Source organism: Opisthorchis viverrini, assembly GCF_000715545.1.
Source record: "Opisthorchis viverrini unplaced genomic scaffold opera_v5_226, whole genome shotgun sequence".
In the NCBI taxonomy this organism is placed as follows: domain Eukaryota; kingdom Metazoa; phylum Platyhelminthes; class Trematoda; order Opisthorchiida; family Opisthorchiidae; genus Opisthorchis; species Opisthorchis viverrini.
Genome location: NW_008751881.1, coordinates 17444 through 34759, shown reverse-complemented (window position 1 = coordinate 34759; position 17316 = coordinate 17444). Strand labels below are relative to the sequence as shown.

The 17316-nt window shown below is 44.4% G+C and overlaps 1 protein-coding gene across 1 annotated transcript in view; it reads right to left on the bottom strand.

Moving 5' to 3' along the window:
- Positions 1–17316, bottom strand: part of T265_08537 (hypothetical protein) — a gene marked incomplete at both ends in the record, with an annotated part of 47243 nt that overhangs the window by 14301 nt on the left and 15626 nt on the right. Inside the window, 8 exons of the mRNA XM_009174374.1 lie at positions 1113–1337; positions 2376–2693; positions 2778–3384; positions 5967–6279; positions 10119–10203; positions 10555–10945; positions 12047–12190; positions 12590–13021. Of these exons, the coding sequence (XP_009172638.1) occupies positions 1113–1337; positions 2376–2693; positions 2778–3384; positions 5967–6279; positions 10119–10203; positions 10555–10945; positions 12047–12190; positions 12590–13021 (2515 nt within the window). The remainder of the gene's footprint in view (positions 1–1112; positions 1338–2375; positions 2694–2777; positions 3385–5966; positions 6280–10118; positions 10204–10554; positions 10946–12046; positions 12191–12589; positions 13022–17316) is intronic.

The following is a 17316-nucleotide window of genomic DNA, read 5'->3' as shown; positions in this document are numbered from 1 at the left end:
AGATAAGCACCACAAAGGGTCACAATGTAAAAACCATGACAGGAGACATGCGGTCCGTGATGAACGGGATAGTGATTGAGTAGGGTTGTTAGAGCGGAAGGTGAGGTAAGGAAAATCATACGATGAGGAGTGATTCACACAACATGAATTGCTGTTTTGAATCAGGCCTACAAGTGACCCAGAGGGACGGACAGGCTGGATGAACATCCGCAGCCCGTGCCACTAGCAGCGGAGATTTCGTAATACCTAGATATTTTATGACCCCGCTGACGAAACGCTTCAACAGAACGACATTTTGTTAGCTCTATGGAGCATACCAATGCCGTTGCCGACTATATGGTAGTAGACCGTTTTCCTTGGAAAGTTCTTCGCTGAACCATCCAAAAATGTGTGCAATGTGAACATAAGGGGGCAGACGTGATGAAACACCTAGTCTTAGAATTCGGACAAGAAGATCATATCTTCTGTGCCACGTGTTCACGATTCAGCTCGAGTGATGGGTAGGTGGATCTTGTGTATAGCGGCTGGTACACAACGGACGAGGCGGATAGTTGGCGGATGTTCCTGCATCTGTTGGCATCAGGATTAGCTGATTCTTCTAAAACAAATCATTTGCCTTCCACCGTCCCAAACTGCCACACAGCTAGACCAATAAAAAAAGAGCAATCCGAAAGTATCGATACTCCATATTTTATGTTGCTCTATTTCTAAGCTTCGCATCTCACGGAGGTGAAAAACAGACAGTGCTTCCGGTATAGGAGATGAATCATCTCACCTCAGAGAATTGCTGTCTTGATCGATCAATGAACAAAAAGTGACGCAGAGGGCTCACGCATAAGATATGTTTCGAATATATTCCGACGCTGGAAACTACCGTAAGTACTTCAACATCACTCCAGAAGACGGCGCTTTCTTCAGGCAACGACCAACCGAAATGAAATTTATTTTCACACTTCGTATTTATGTCACCCTAGATGTCCGTGAAGGTATCGATAATCAGCAACATTCATTTGGTACCGGTGGCTTCCTAGTAACAGGATTCTAGATCGATGTAGTGAATACGGATAGGAAAGGCCAACCGAATGAATAAACAGCAACGAAAATAAACTAACCTGAGCTCGCATGGATGCGTTTCAACTGTTTGTGCTCGACCGCTAGCGTAAGCATTGGTCCACTGGCGGGAGAAGAGGTAGGATCAACACCAGAACTGGACGGACGTGGAGGTGGGTAACCGACAGACTGCCAGGAAAAAGGGACAAGTCCGGGCCACCAAGTTGGAGATGAAGCATCACCGAGTGCAGAAGATCCGTCCGCCGAGGACGAGTTGTGTGCGCCAGCTTTGATAAGGTAGGTAGATTGGGTTCACGTTAGGGCAGAACATAAAACATGCGCGATTCCAATTACCATAGAAAAGGCACTTGGAGATATAGATCAACGTTAGGCCTGATAAGCCATCACCCGGCGTTTTCCCTATTGACAGAAATGATGCTCTCATATTCATCTCAGCCTTGAGTTGTTAATACCAGAGAGTGTGAGATAAATCACAGCGATTTTGACAACACTAGTGCTGCGTGTGGCACGGAGATGCTCCCTGTCTGAACGGAAAACAAATGCCGATGGGATGCATGTGTATGCTAACTTTCAGGTAAGTAGTCAAAGTGTCTATCAGTGGAAATCAACATGGGTCGGGTGCACCAAAATGAATCTGGGAACTACCATTACAACCATTACCAAACGAATATTGTCGGATTTAGCTCACCAACACTGGCGGTGCACAAAATGCTTTACCAACAGTTTACAGTAGGTGAGAAGACGAAAGCGACGTAAGGAGTTATCGCAGTAGGTCAGGATCCCAATCAAGTGGTTTTATGACTACTTCTGCGCGGATTGATGTCGACAAATCAGCATAAATTTATGCCCTAACAACGAAAAACGTCAGGGCATCGGCTTTCTTTCTTACACAGTATGGCCCCATCCACCAGTTTCAGGACAGCAAAAAGCCCACTGTTGATGCTCTACTCGCTGTGCTAAGCTTTAGCACCAAGTTCAGGACAGCAAAAGCCCACTGTTGATGCTTTACTCGCTTCTTCTAAATGACCAAGGAATAAAAGTTGGTGCATGTTTGAACTTGATGTGCTCGACCAATCTTTCTCTGCAAGGCTTTCCAGAGTCACCTGTATGTGAAATAGACAATTGTATGTTGCCGTATGTTCACACGATGGACCTGGGCCACGCTGAAGTTGTATATATATATATATGGCCATCGAATCAGGGTACCCAATAACTGTAGAAAGGAGTATTAAAAAGTGCATGGACATAGAAAGTGTTACATTTAGTCATTCGCTGGAGACTGATAAAATGAGAATTCCACATACCTGTAAAGAAAGCCTCCAGCTTGCCTAGCTCGACTGTGGCATAATTCACGCTAGGGTCCCCATTGTGCCCAACCTCAGCAAACATAGTTACACCGGACGCAGTCAATAAGACCGTTTCACTGACCGGGTTTACCGCGTTAGCCGGCGGCAAGCTGATACGAATTTCAACTGAAGTCAAATCCAACTGGGCGCAAAGACTGGACTGTTTTCTTATATCAGTGGTTGCACCGTCCGAGTTACTTGTGTCGAGTTCATCCGATTCTGTCCACTGTTGGGTATGGCGTTGAGTCCACGGGTTACGGACGGGTTTGGTGTGACCTAAAGTAGAGGCGAATAGAAAACACCATCATGGGTACAAAAAAGTTCCCTATACGTATCTAAACCTAAAGTAAGGTAACGTACCACAAGGAGGAACGCTTTTGTGAGTATCGTATACGCCGTGCGATGCACGTAGACTGCTAGGAGGTGCACCAGCTTTTGACGACTCGTTGACATTCCGTCTGTGCTCTTTCAGTGAATCCACACCTGCATCAAACTCATCCTCTGCCTCTTCCGAATTGCCATATTCGTCTTCTTCATCCTCACTGTACAACGGATGGCAGTGTAGCCCAACAGGTATGTGTGTCACGGTGCCAAGATTGACTGCTGCGCTGGATTCTTCCAGGGCAGCTGCCTGGCGAGCAGCATCGGGGTGCGCGTAGATAGAAGCCAATGGAGCAGGATCACTGAGAAACCAATAGCGATGATCGTATTCACGTGACTCCTGTGATTCCGAGGCTGTAAGGGTTTTTCGCGTTAGGGCTGCTCGAAAGCGACGATCACTTGGTAACAAAGATGACCACAGAAGAATATCGTACATCAGCCTGAAGAGTGTGGGAAAAATGACGGGGCGGTCAAACGGAATGATTGCGTTGACGAATGACTGACAGTTGCCTGGATGAACCAATTCGCAAACAAATATGGGCCAATATGACATTGTTTGGTGAGAATCCTTATGGAACATACAGCGCTGAAGGATGTGATAAAGGAAGTGTGTTTTATAGGTACACAGTAAGTGAATAAGTCGAAGCCACCAGACACATTACAACCGAAGCTGACTGGGAGGATCGTTCAGGTGCTGTGACCAAGACAATGAGAAGAAAAAGCTTAGACAAAAAGGAAAGTGTGCAAGCCATCAGGCTCGCAGCATATATGATCACGCGAAACACAATAGAGTCAATCAGATACAGGTAACTTTCCGAAGAAATCCAGTATAAATAGTGAGTTGAAACAAGTGTTGAAATAGTTATGGAAGCTAGCAAAGTCATATGGATGAATAATTCGGGGTTACGATGTCCAATGTATGTGAAATAATGCTCATCTGAGTGACTTCAGCGTTTATTTTATCCGACAGAGATGATAACCTTCTGAGAAAATCCTGGGTTACTACACTACACGTGTAGCTTTCGTAAAGATGCACAAAAAGCAGACAATCCACTCCGAAAGATCAGTTTTTGTTTCAGGAAAATCTTAGATGCCGAATAGTGTACGTGAACAATGTGAACGGACACACTGTCCCACACAGATCGATGCTGTTCCTGTCATTTGTGACAACACTACGGAGAGATTACGGACAAACGTTAGGCACACCACACAGGCATTCGGGGTTGGTATAATGTCACGCTAACATGCCATCAATTAACAGAAAATTAGAATGACGCCAAAAATGTTTCATGGATTATTATTAGGATTGTGTTCTCCCAGGGTGAAACAAGAGATGAATGCCGAAAAACCGTGTCCGTATAAGCTATTCGAAATGTAATTGTTATGCAACCCAACAGTTCAAATTCCTCGATCTTACGGTAATTTCACCAAGCTTCATCAGAAAAAGGCTAAATGCCACACTGAAAGACAGGAAAACGGGCCTAGGGTTGGTGAATATTCCAAACAGGTCCACCACCGAGGAGCTGTCCAAAGGCCATCAAAACAGCAGTAAAAGACAGACCGACTATTTGCCAAAGCAACTAACGTATGATTTCCGAGTCCCTATACCACAAAGATATGTCCTAACATTATCTAATAATTCACGATTGAAAGGGACTCCCTGTGTCACTTCATTTTAACCCGCACGATAAAGCTTCCAGCCAAAATGAGTACGCGTTCGAATCGTCCATGATATCGGTCTCTCTCGTACACCACTTCGACCGGCTAATTAATCACCATCTGCAAAGTAGTTAACTTACGCTGAAGATCAGAGACACCCTTTGCAGGAGTTGGGGTGGGTCATTGGCAGTGCGCAATACCTATGGATGAATTCAAATTCGTGGCCTCTGACGAGAGGGTGAACAGTTAGTTGGTGTCACGAACGGTTGATTAAATCTTTCGGCTGTAGCACCCTTTCGGTGCCCCGCTGCCATGCCACACGAAGGAGGCACGAAGTCTGGAATACTAGCAGGTTGCCCAAGCCTAGACAGGGGAAGTCGAGAGGCAGAGTTTGGGGTTCGAACCACGAACCTCAGGTCAGTAAATTCGAATGGTTGATTAACGGTTTAGTTAAACACTACAAATGGAAAAATACGACCATATCTATCCTGCGCAATCTAGCGATGAATCCACATGAAACGGGATTTTTCTTCTTTGTCAAATTACCTGTGTCCACTAAGTGATCCCGATCAGAGACAGCTTAGGGACAAGATGGAATGCGAGTGATAGTAGGCCTGACATCCAAGTAATAGTCAATAATTGTCATTTGGTGGGCAGAACCTCCACTACTTATAAAGGTCAACTTGAAGCAAGGCAATACTGGTTGTTGAACGAAAAGGATCAAATAATCAGAACCGAATGCGTTTTGCACAGTTCAGTGGGATCCAGCTTGCCCAAATCTACGCAACACAGTCCCCAGTATTGAAAGTCGACCAGTGCACACCAGTCTAGGGTCCCTTCAAATCTAGATTTAAAAGTAACACGGACAAGAACCATGCAGTTAAATAGCGAGAGAAAAACCTTACTCCTTTAGTGGGTTAGATCACAAGTCTGATACAAAAACATCAGTTGGGACGAAAACGGCAGCGACAGAGAAACAACAACAACAACAACAAGGCTAACTTGCCGTAGGTAAGCCAGCTCGATGGTACGTTGATTTTCAATCAGTATGACGGCGGCTGTAACCCTGCAGCGCATCGAAAATCGAGTATTCAAATTGGCTGACTGGCGGTAAAACACCATATGATTCGAATCGGCTGGATAGTAAGTTGTCTGTCAGATGAACAAATCACACGTAGAAGTGAACATGATGACAGGTGGGAGAATGGAAACGTAGGGAAAAGGCGAGACTACTTCAGTCAATATCACACCAGACGAAAATAGGGGGATGCGAAGGCAGGGCTGCAACCCGATCGATTTTAACCAGGCAATGGTGGAAATGGCAAACATTTGAGAGAAAACATAGACAGAGGGAATGAACTAAACAGATTCCGGAACTCTGGTTAAGAACGATGTGCAAGACTGCCAAGGAATCCAACTCATGAAGTACCGATAGCAAGTGCATCCACAATGAGGAAAATGGCTGCCCAAGTGACATTAACCACTAACAGAGAAATTTCGCCAACTGACCTGCTTAGAGTGTGCTTTTGGTGCGTCTTGTAAAAAGTAGCGCCGGATGACAAATGGCACATTAGGGTTATTTTGTGGCCCAGTCCGTTTCCATAATGACCACGCAATCGATTGGTCACTTGGGGTGGAGGTGGGATTGTGAACTTGCGGTTGAGGATTGGTTGGGTTCGAGGCAAGGTCCACACCCATTTCAAAACGTTCATGTGCATAGGTATACACGTGAGCTTCTCCACCATAAGCCGCGAATTCGGCCTTGTCGTTTGGACGCTCTACTAGCTCCTGACGTCCCAGTGGTGAAAAATGAATGCTAACACTGTGGAAAAATGAAGGAGTTAGAGGAAGGATCGATGAGAAAAGAATAAGCGGTGGGGTTAAAATTCACTGAAAAAAGCATATGACGATACCTGAAATCCACTTCATAATCGCGGCGGGACGATAACCGTATCACATTTTACATGCCAGGCAAAATAGAACGCGGGCTGAAAAAGCCAACACTATAAAGTGAGACAGATCAGCTTTACATGTGTCAAAACGTTGTAGGTGTTAATGCTTTGTTGTCAATGTGGTTCTGGTAAGGCAAGAAATTACCGACCGGAAGGTTTGTGGTTCGAACCCAACCCAGGCATTTCTACAGTTTCTGTCTGGCGTTGAGCAAACTGTCAGTATCTCAGCCATCGTGGGCGGGTGGCATGGCACCTAGGCACCGAAAGGGTGCTACATCTGAACGACTGCGACTACAATACGACTGTGTGTATCAAGGCATGGATTCACGGGTTGAATGGAGCCAGTTTAAAAACAGCTTTTTCAGAAAGGTCCATATGTTCCACCAACGTTTGGTCGACATAACCAGCAGTTCAATTAAAGCTGACTACAGCACAGAAATCTTTTGCATAATTCCAAGCGCCGTGAATATATAGGATAATTCCTTGTTTGGGGCAATGCCAAAAACAAGTGAAAACTGGTCAGGTCAACTGATCCAGTTATAAATTCTACTGCTGAAGGTATAGTAGACTTGGGTAGACAATAGTATGTAAGGCGCGTGACGGCGCCTATAATAATTTCGGTAAGAAACTGCGTATATGATCGTCTAAAAAATAAGTACAAACTGCAACGTGGATATAGCTGAGGTACAGCGCACCGATATCGCCTAAGAATATACTCTCACATAGCATAGGAGTGCGGACAGCTAGCCCTACTGAGGACACCTCGCTGGTGCCCAGTATTGTATTACCAATCATATCGCACACATAAATCAGACAGGACAAGTAATAATCGGTACCTACTCAACATACGAGGAGGTCGATGGAGCAAAATGGTGCCAGNGTGCGGTTTTCAACCATGTAGCTGTATCTGGTTCATGAAACAGTTTGGGCCGATCCCCTTCATTTGTACTCTACTGAAACGACTGCAACAATAAGCAATAGCAAACAGGTCGGTATAATCCAGCTACAGTAGTCATGCTACGACATCTAGCAAAAAGTGGGACAAGCAAATCTGTCAGCCTTTTAGCATTTCAACTAGCAGCAATCTTTCGAACACCTTTAGAGGAATAAATCAGTAAGCTATAGGTTGAGATTTCATTTCTTTCTCAACAGTACTATCCCGGTCATCTTCCAGCTGCCAGCTATTATCCAAGCAGAGTGACAACAGTCGAACGAGGTGGTCGAGGGTCTAAGGAAGACATAAGTACACTTCCTGAGTATCATGAGTGAGGAAAGCCCGGAACCACTTACCGGATCGAAGGCGATTACGATCTGGTAAACCACAACACCTGCTACCCAGACTATTCCGTAACAAACATGAAACGGTGGACGCACAACACGGTAAATCTCGTTGACACTATTTGAGCATTCATCACGCAGGAATATAGAAAAACCCAATGTCTCGGTCAAAACCTCGACTGCACCACACATTATTGACATCAGTCACGTGATCAATCCGAACGAGTTGTTTCACGTTCTCTACCGAGTACTATGTAGATTTCCAGTATCAATTTAACGACGTTGCAAAACTGCAGCAGAAGGAGTTGCATTACGATTGCGAAATCCGATACTATGTTGTACAAGCTGAGACTGCTTGGGTCACGTGGTACAAATCGATCGACTCAGGTGCTCAACGAAAATTTAGACAGCATCATTCCACCCCGTTAGATGAGACTCAGATTACACTGACAACTGATTGTCTGAGCCTTTATGTTCTCAACCAATCTTATTTCACCATTTATCTATATTTTAACTTGACAAAGAGATCCTGAAGACATTGTAGTTCGTCACCCTGTGTTGTTCAGACTACGGACGATCACGAAGTCGGATATGCTGATGAAATCGTGATCGACCTCGCCAAGGTCGGAATTTCGCAACAAATATTCGGAAACCGTACCACACGCTGATTACTAAAAACCTTTGCAGCCCTCAAGACAGTGGTTGCTGTCAAGTAGGGGATTTGATCCAAGCGTCCGATATCAACTTTGACATACTCCGCTTAGCTAACTTCAGCATAGGTTTTTTTTCTTCCGTGAAAACCTATGAACGTTCACAGAAGAACGTACAAGAAAATCACGTAAAGAGATGGAAAATTCGAAGAGGAATTATATATATATATAATGTCATACATCCACTTCACTCGTATTAGCCATTGGTTAAACAAGGTATCACCAGCACTCTTCAGGTACGCCTTCAAATAGTCGCTTAAATACATACCATGGGATCCTCAAGCGTCCGGTAAAGTGTTCCGACATGAACGGCTGACTTAGATAACAGTGATGAGGTGGTTCTGCTGGGCGAGCGCCATGAAGAACTACGACTACAAAAGAGGTTATCTCATTTCGGGGACTACGGACCAATACTATGAGGATCAGGTTTTTTCTCTACTAGTGGCGGGGGTGCCTGGGCTACATCTCAAGATTGATAATGAAGAGATCGAACAGATGAACACTAAACTCAACGAAAACACGTTCAACATCAGACCAGACAGCTCCGGTAAGTTTGCAGGCAGATGGAAAATGTCAAGTGGATAAGACTGCAGTCTATCCTATTTCAGTTTAAGCCCGTGAAACGTGGCCTCTAGAAATGGAAATCCGAAAGTTAAACGATCTTGACCATTAACGCCTTTGACGGCAGAAAAATCATAAACAACAAATTCTGGAGATGTCTTCACGGATGTCTTCACGAATAACACCAAAATTAGCGAACATTGCCACGCTACACGATGGTGATATCTCGGAGGACAGGTGAATACAGGGGTCACTGTAAACATAGGCGCCATGGGACCACTTGGTCTGTACAGACCTGCTGACTAATTGCCACTCATTGGGTGGCTGCCATTCGACACAATTTTGAAGACACTCCATCCGAACGAAAGAGAAAGAAGCTTAAATGCACTCTTCTCAAGTCACGTATTCTAACAGGTACGATCAAACAACCCGAATGGTCACCAGGGCAGGGAAATCGGGATATTCCTAATTCTGGTTTCCAGGGCTACGATCGTGGAAGGTATGGGTAATTGAGACAGGGCTATTCGTCTAAAGTGATACACGGTATCTTCCGGTGTGAATAGGGTAACAGTTGCATAGTAAAGCTGCGATGGGAGTAGGGGGGAAAGGAAGCAACGCGTTGAGCGGGACAGCGTGATTGCAAGGATAATTCATCATAGCTACCAGTATCTCCGTCCAGCGAATCCTTTTTTCTAGATGCCCATTCGGGGAGGTGCACTTGCAAAGCGACTTACTTTGCTGGTTTGCACCATCGCGCTTCTTCTGTAGTTCACTAGCTGGCCTCATCTGGCTCTCCCGCATCCCGTACATGGTTGAACGGACGCATCATAACTCCCATATGTGAGGCATGTGATCAAGGCAGTGTGACTAGGTTGTTTACTGAATGCTGCTTAATATTCTGAAATCCATTAACCATAACTCTTCATTGCTGATTCCGTGTCCCCAACAAAAAACCTAAGTAGTGCTTCAAAGACAGCGAGCGGTGTGCTCTGTCCGTAACAGCCAGGTTTCTGATCCACACAATCGTTTGCGGCGCAGTGAAGCGTCACAAACACTACCTGTCACGCCAGGGTGGAGCATTCTGTTTCAAGCCATTGCGCTGACACAAACGGGCGAATAAAAGAAGGAAGTCATAGCTATATCAATTGAGTGAAACTCACCCAATGATATCAGATGTGCCTTTGCTCCCACTCAGCTGTAGTAGCGGATTCGCTTGGATCTCTTGGTGTGGAGTGATAAGGTACACTGTAGGAAACAGAGGAAAAAATAACAAACGTAAACAACGCTTAAAACGTATTGAAAAGGCAAACAAGCCAGATAAGTAACGACCGATACAGACCCAACATCCTCTGTTTATTCAAGCAGTTACAGTTGCACGATGATTCAATCGGGGTTTCATGGGCTGTAAAGCTAGGATGCACCCTTTCAGATGAACATATTTTTGACAAACACGGACAACAGATGACAGTTTAGACATTCAGCCACCTATCTCACTCAGTAAGTGAGTTAGCGTTTCTCTAGGTCTATCCGTAGCGAAAATGTTGCAACACAGTTTTGAGGGGTCAACCTCAAACCAAAAACACCGCCAAAACTTACCAGACACGGAACGGAGAGATATCTTTATCTCCGGTTCATTAGCACTATCAATCAACCCGACCGTTGGCTGTTTATCCAAAGTCCCTCTGGAAGGGTTGACTTTGGCAGTTGTAGGTGTCTGTAATGGCGCCCCTCGGTTAGCCTGTCCATGACTTCCTTCAGATAACGGGGTGCGATACCCTAAGTTGAACTTCGACAACACGATCCGCAAATACTCTGGTCGTAATGTGCGACGCCACCAGGCTAGACCGACGGAATTCGGAGAAGTGGTTGGATCATCGGTTGTCGCGATATTTGGTGAGTTGGACGTGAGATCGGCTCGACTGAACCACAGAGGCGTACCTGAGTTCCATAGTGTTTTACGAAGATCCGACATCTTTTGTGAAGGAGGCTAGAAAAAGTGTTTAATGCAAAGCCATAAAACATACTTGTGTTAAGCAGATGCACAATGTCATGAGCTTCAAGAGTTACAATAAATGATAAACGTCCATGGTCGTTAGTTCACTCGCTGAGCTGGGCAGCTTTGTTGAGAACGTTTCATCATCAATCGAGGCGACATCATCAACGCGTCATGGAGCGTAGCGATGGTTCGGTGGTTGTGCACAATAATCGTTCAGCTGCAATACCCTTTCAGTGTCCAGCTGCCAGACTGCCCGAAGTTAAACAGAAGCAATCGAAATGTAGAGTTTAGGTTAGAACCACGAACCTTTCGGTCAGTAAATTTGCGCTTTAGCAACTGAGTCATCGCGAATCCAAGAGTGGTCACACAGAGGTTTGGGTGTCCGGCTGCCATTATTTTATAGTCCGGAAGAAGACAGGGTTCCTTGTGCATTCAATAGCGCTGTTTACCGAAAATCAACGAGTGATGAGGCGACCACATACTAAGGAGCGAGAATACAGGCACGCGATTGTTCTGAATTACACTACCCTAAGAAAAATCAATAGCGCTGTTTACCGAGTGAAATCAACGAGTGATGAGGCGACTAGATACTAAGGAGCGAGAATACAGGCACGCCATTGTTCTGAATTACACTACCCTAAGAAAATATCCACCTTGCCCTTTTAGCAATCACGACGGAATGCATACCTCGGCAAACTTCAAAAAGCGATTATTTGGGCACTGCATAGCTGGGAAAGCTATTCTAGTTCACTCAGCTTGACAGGGTTTGCCAGTATTAGGCAAATAAATTTATTTTCTTTAGGAAACATATGTTCGCTAGAATACACTGAGCTATACCGAGTAAAATGACGTTTATCGGGAGGGGGAGGGGCATTAAAACGAAAGAGAGTTTAAGAAATACCTAAGTGAGCTTATTTGGTAAGCCGTTCAAAGTGTCTAACTGCGGTACGCATTGTTCCTCAGTTCGCACCTTCTGGAGATATCACCTGAGACCTTTCCAATATTTTCTGGCAGCCAAAAAAAGGAAAGCGAGAGGTGGGAGTTTACGGGAATCAAACTACAGGGAAGTCAAGTCAAAAAAATGTAACTAACCAGTCTGATTGCCTCCAGCGGAATGGGAAAACGTAGAAAGAACTCAAATCCAGCACACTTTACATCCAAATGTAGTCGATGGCTCGATGCATCATATTGAGTTTGCGCATTTGTCGAAGTCAGATCAATCGATGGTGCCGTTTTCTAAGGAATATACACGAGAGAAATTCAGAGAGGCTGTCTAGAATTCCGATTTGTGTTTTTATCATAAGACTTGAAAGAGATCAAAGGAGCAGACCCGCACCTATGCATCAGAACCAAAGATACTGGTACAGAGCAGACGAACGAAAGTTCAAGAAAGGGCGTAATCAAAGGGCTGCAAGGATATCACGACCTGAATGTGACCTGATGGAAGGCAAAAAATACACCTGAAAAACGAGACGAAACGTGTGTAAATTAGGTTACATGAGGCAAGCGACACTCAAACTAGAGACGGAACGAATCCAGCTGGTAAGTGACTCATCACTTAAACTATGGACTGAATAGTATGTGCAACCGCAATTAACCCCTAAAAAAACAACACAGCAGAAGAATGAAACATACATGATGTTGGTGAAACTGAGAACAATCGGTTTGTGTAGTGTTTTTCGTACCCAGCCCAAAACCAGTTCCGTAGTGCTCAACAGCGTGGTGCAGATCCTCCTGCCAACGTGGTACCTTGGCAGTTGATATGTCTAATCCTACTGGCAAGAATTTTGCGACCGCCTCAGACGCAGCAGCCAAAGCATCTGTAATTCGATGCATTCGATCTGAAAGACTGATATCCACATCGATATGACAAACGGCTGAGTCCAAATGTAAGGTGTCCATAGGCGTGCTCGTTAGAGCGTTTCTGTTCGACTGTACACCACATGAATTGGATGGTAAAGTGAGGCCCAGATGAAAAAGCCCGTTGCATTTTACTGCTGCTGATTCTGAAGGACCACGAACTGATCGATCTCCAGTACTCCGTGCTCGATCAGGGAAAACCAGCAGCTGATGAAATAAGGATGAAAAGAGATAACGTTGAGAGAAAAAAAACGATAAATAAGCAACACGAATGGGGAAAGAACAGTGCTCAGAGTCCATGTATTAGGGAAGCTGTTCACCAGATTATGTATGCTTGGTACACATTTTGCGTTCGTTTTCGGTTGTCTCAGGCTTCGTTTCTGTTATAAATACAATTGAGATGTATGCAAACCGAATCCATCTTCATAACGCTCATCAACAGCCAGATCTAAGGGAGCAAAAGTTCCGAAGAAAAGATCTAAGTGTCTTACAACTGATCCTACTGCGAGAAAAAGGATATCTCTCAATGGCGCCTACAAAGAGAAACAATTGGTCTGTGCACTAAAGACGCAAGCTTAACAAACCCCTAGTGAAAACTGCGACAATTGAAGTTATTGGCGGACTGACATTCAGGAATACATATTTTATGTAATCGGCATCAGTGACTCAACAGAATCAACACAAAATACACTCACCGTGTAACTGTAACTGTATACCAATGAAAGCAAATCACCACAAGAGGAGATACCGATGAGAAAAGAGAGTGCTCCCCTCAAAATTTCGATGTAATTCCACAATGAACTGTGGCTGACGGATATTATCATCGTGGCTTCTCCGGTGAACTGACGTTTCTTCGGAGTAGTCTATCTCGGAATTAATGCTTTTCTCCCCCAGACAAAAAAGTCGGCCGCGCAACTCAACGACAAAATAACACGTCGACATTATCACACTGTCACTATGTTCATTAACGTAGGGACGCTTGCTGGTGCACTCACGCACCCGGGAAGTATCACGCGGGCGTCTAGAGACCATGGTCTCTATCACCTGCAACTTCAAAAAGCCACTACGACTGGAAACTGAAAAGCAGAAGGCCCAGGAAACCGAAAGGTAGCAAAAGCATTATGGTATCTACCTTCTCTCGCCTACATGCATGAAGGGTCGAATGGATTGGGGGTTTCAGTAGGCAGTAGGGAAGTGGTATTATTAGTGATACTCAAGCTGTCCATTTCTGAAGAGGACAGCTTCCTTGGAAGAGGCTGATTCCCATCCGTCTCTTCATGTGATCACCGCAGAAACGGAGAGTTATGATCTCTTTTTGAGAACGTGAGCAAATACAGGAAAAGTGATCAATAAAAGGAACTGTATACCTATAAAAAGAGTATGCTGTTTTCCCTGGGAGGAAGCGCACTAGCAAGTTTTAATTTTAAATAGGTCGACCTCAAGTTCTCAACGTGAAACGTGAACAACGAACAACTGCCTAACTATTTTATGGTGGCTGCTTCCCGTGATAAGAAGAATACGGTTCACGAAAGCATTTTCAACAATGGAGCCCTGTTGTACACATACAGTTTTGTCCCGAAAATACGAAGGACCACAGTCAGGACACTGTTGTTTAGTGCCGGAGTCAGACATCACCATTTGAAGTTTCTCATCCTTTCCGAACTCACAGCAAAAGACCCGATTGGAATCGAATCCACACGTGCAATGTGGAGTGGAAAGAGGTTTGTTCGACGATTTCAAATTGGACATGTTTTAACCGTTTGGCATCGAGTCAATTTCTTTCCTCATCACGAACACAACCTACGCCCGGAATTTCGCGTACGGAGAACGGACGGAGTACAGATATCGTTCAGTTGTAACACCCTTTCAGTGCCTAACTGCCTTACCACACGAAGTAAACACGAGGATTGGGGATACTGCAAGGTTGCCCAAGCCTATACAGGATAAATTCGAGATGCAGGCGTCGGGTTTGTACCACAGGCCTTCTCGTCAGTAAACCCACACTCTACCCACTGAGTACTTGGTGAATTTCGTTCAACCTGGGTTCAAATACAACATAGGGTGACGGAAATGCGAGAAATAGAACTAGCTCATGACCCTTAAGACGAGAAAGCGCAGCCGTGCGTTGTCAAAGAGGTTTTAGCAACCTTATGAGTGGTGTGTTCCGTCGAGAAAATGATCAAGGCTTGATTTGATGACGCCCTGTAACTCAGTCAGGAACCACGGAGCAGAATATTACAAATCCGGTAATTAGCACGTTCCTTTATTGATGTTTGAGTCAAGCAGAGCCACCACGAATCAGCTAGTGAAGGGTGAAGCTTCATGTGTTGGTAACCTCATGGCTGCGCTAGCAGGCGGATGATGGAACTTGTGCCAATAATAGGTGGTACATGGCCAAATACAAGCTTCTGAAGCACTAGTTAATACCCACAGAACAGACGTTAGCTCTGGATTTTTTTATCTCATCAAGTAGTTTCCAACATGAACACCAAATTGTACGTATGGTGCGAGACATTGAGTTGCAAATCAATTTGTAGACTGATGCGGAGTTCACCTGAATCTCTCGTCTATATCTTCGCGCAACATACGTACAAGGGACGGGGATGAGGCCTAGCTGAATCACCCGACAGAGGATGAGACGAGTAATGGAATACCCACGGTTTTTATCAACTACGTGTATAGTATCGTAACTTACTTCAATATCTTCAAATTTGCACCGACTGAGACATCAGAGACTTTCGTACAACATATTCCGTCGAAACTTATTGAAAACGAGAGATTCAGATGACATTTCGTTGATTATTCCATCGACTCCAAGGAAGAATGATTCACTTTAGAGTGGTGGCTAATCATGCGAAAACCATTCGACCAGATTTATAAGGTTTAGGAAAGTGATCATTTGCATTTGCTTTCGGTCAACTGAAAAGTAAGTAAATCTTAACTGCAAAATGCGGGGAATATTTAATGTCTTGCGCGGCTTTCGATGAAGAATTAAATAACCCCTATATTTGCCTGCATAATCTCCTCTCCCGTCATCTCCGTCAATTTCGACTGTTCATGAAATCTTACGTTGAAGGGAAAACATGGCTGGTTGTCAAACGCAAAAGAATCGACCAATTCCACGAAATAGGGGGATTGATGCAAAGTTGCTACCAACTCCATCATTTTTATGGTAACCTCTATGCGTTTTTATCCTCTAACGACCATATCCAAAATGGTTGTCCATTATCTACTCCACCAATGTGGTTAAGAATCAGACGGATACTACTAATGAGGCACGTGAGTAGCATGTGATTTTCTCGCAACTTCGCGACGGGATGGGATTTATTACGGAACTTGTGGAACTGCTTTGCAGCATTCGTTTACAGTTGAGCGATAGCCAATAATTATCCAAGAAAGTTCAAGAAGAGGCGTGAGAATGTTCAGTTGTTTTTTATAAAAAAACGAGATGCATATGAGAAGTTTACTTCCCTGTCCAAGAGCTTGTAACCGTTGAGTCGCTGTTTTCTAATAAACGACTTCATGGTGAAGAGCTTTCCTCCTTACAACGGTAAATCAAATGGATACGAAGCAATCGATTCGGCCATAAAAAACTATTTAAAATGATTAGTCGGTTATTTTCATAAAGGAAACTACTCACAACGTTGCTGAAAACTGTTCGACCTTGTGAGTAGGTTTCTTCATGAAAATATACTGCGATATCTCGAATATCGTGCCCACTGAAACATGAGGCTGTCTGTGTGCAGCGCATTCAGTTGCAGAACATCGTAAACGAGAGATTCAGTTGCGTCTCTCGCGAAAACCAAATTGATTTGCAAATGAATGTACTTCTCGATTAGTTGGTTACCTAATTAGACGGGCACACCGTTTCTAACCTAAACACTTCGCTTTTCAAGTGAGAGTGAAGAGTACTTGGTGCTTCGCTACATGCACTGGCAGCATTATGCCTAGTTTAAAGCTTGCGTATTGGACCAGTGGGACGGAGAGAATACCACAAACAAGTACAGCAATGTTAACAATAAAGCCATGGCCACACACCTAGTTGATGCAATAAACGTGTTATTGTGGTGCCTATTTGTTGCTCCTTCTGATCTACCGGAGTGTGCACACGGCGGCACTTGTCCGAGTTCAAATGCGGGTGATTCATTCGTATGATGGGTTATGTGTATGAACAACATGGATTATTGCCGAAACAGGCGAACTACATCGACACCCAAAAACAAATACCATACCATCTTTAGCCACTTCCACCTTAGTGGTGCTAGGAAAGACTTTCAGAAAAGCAACCGATGGGCATGTGGCGTTATTCGCCTCGGTGAATATACCAACTATTCAGCCTTTTTGTGAATTGCTAGTGTGGGTTGGAGCACCAGTGTTTTGGCTCTGCAAAGCACGCGGATAACAGAGGATCGTTAAACGAAGACAAAGACTTCGTCATGTCATGCACATTGTACTTATTATGAGCTTTCTGAAAGTGAACTCACCTCCCATCCATAGCTTGT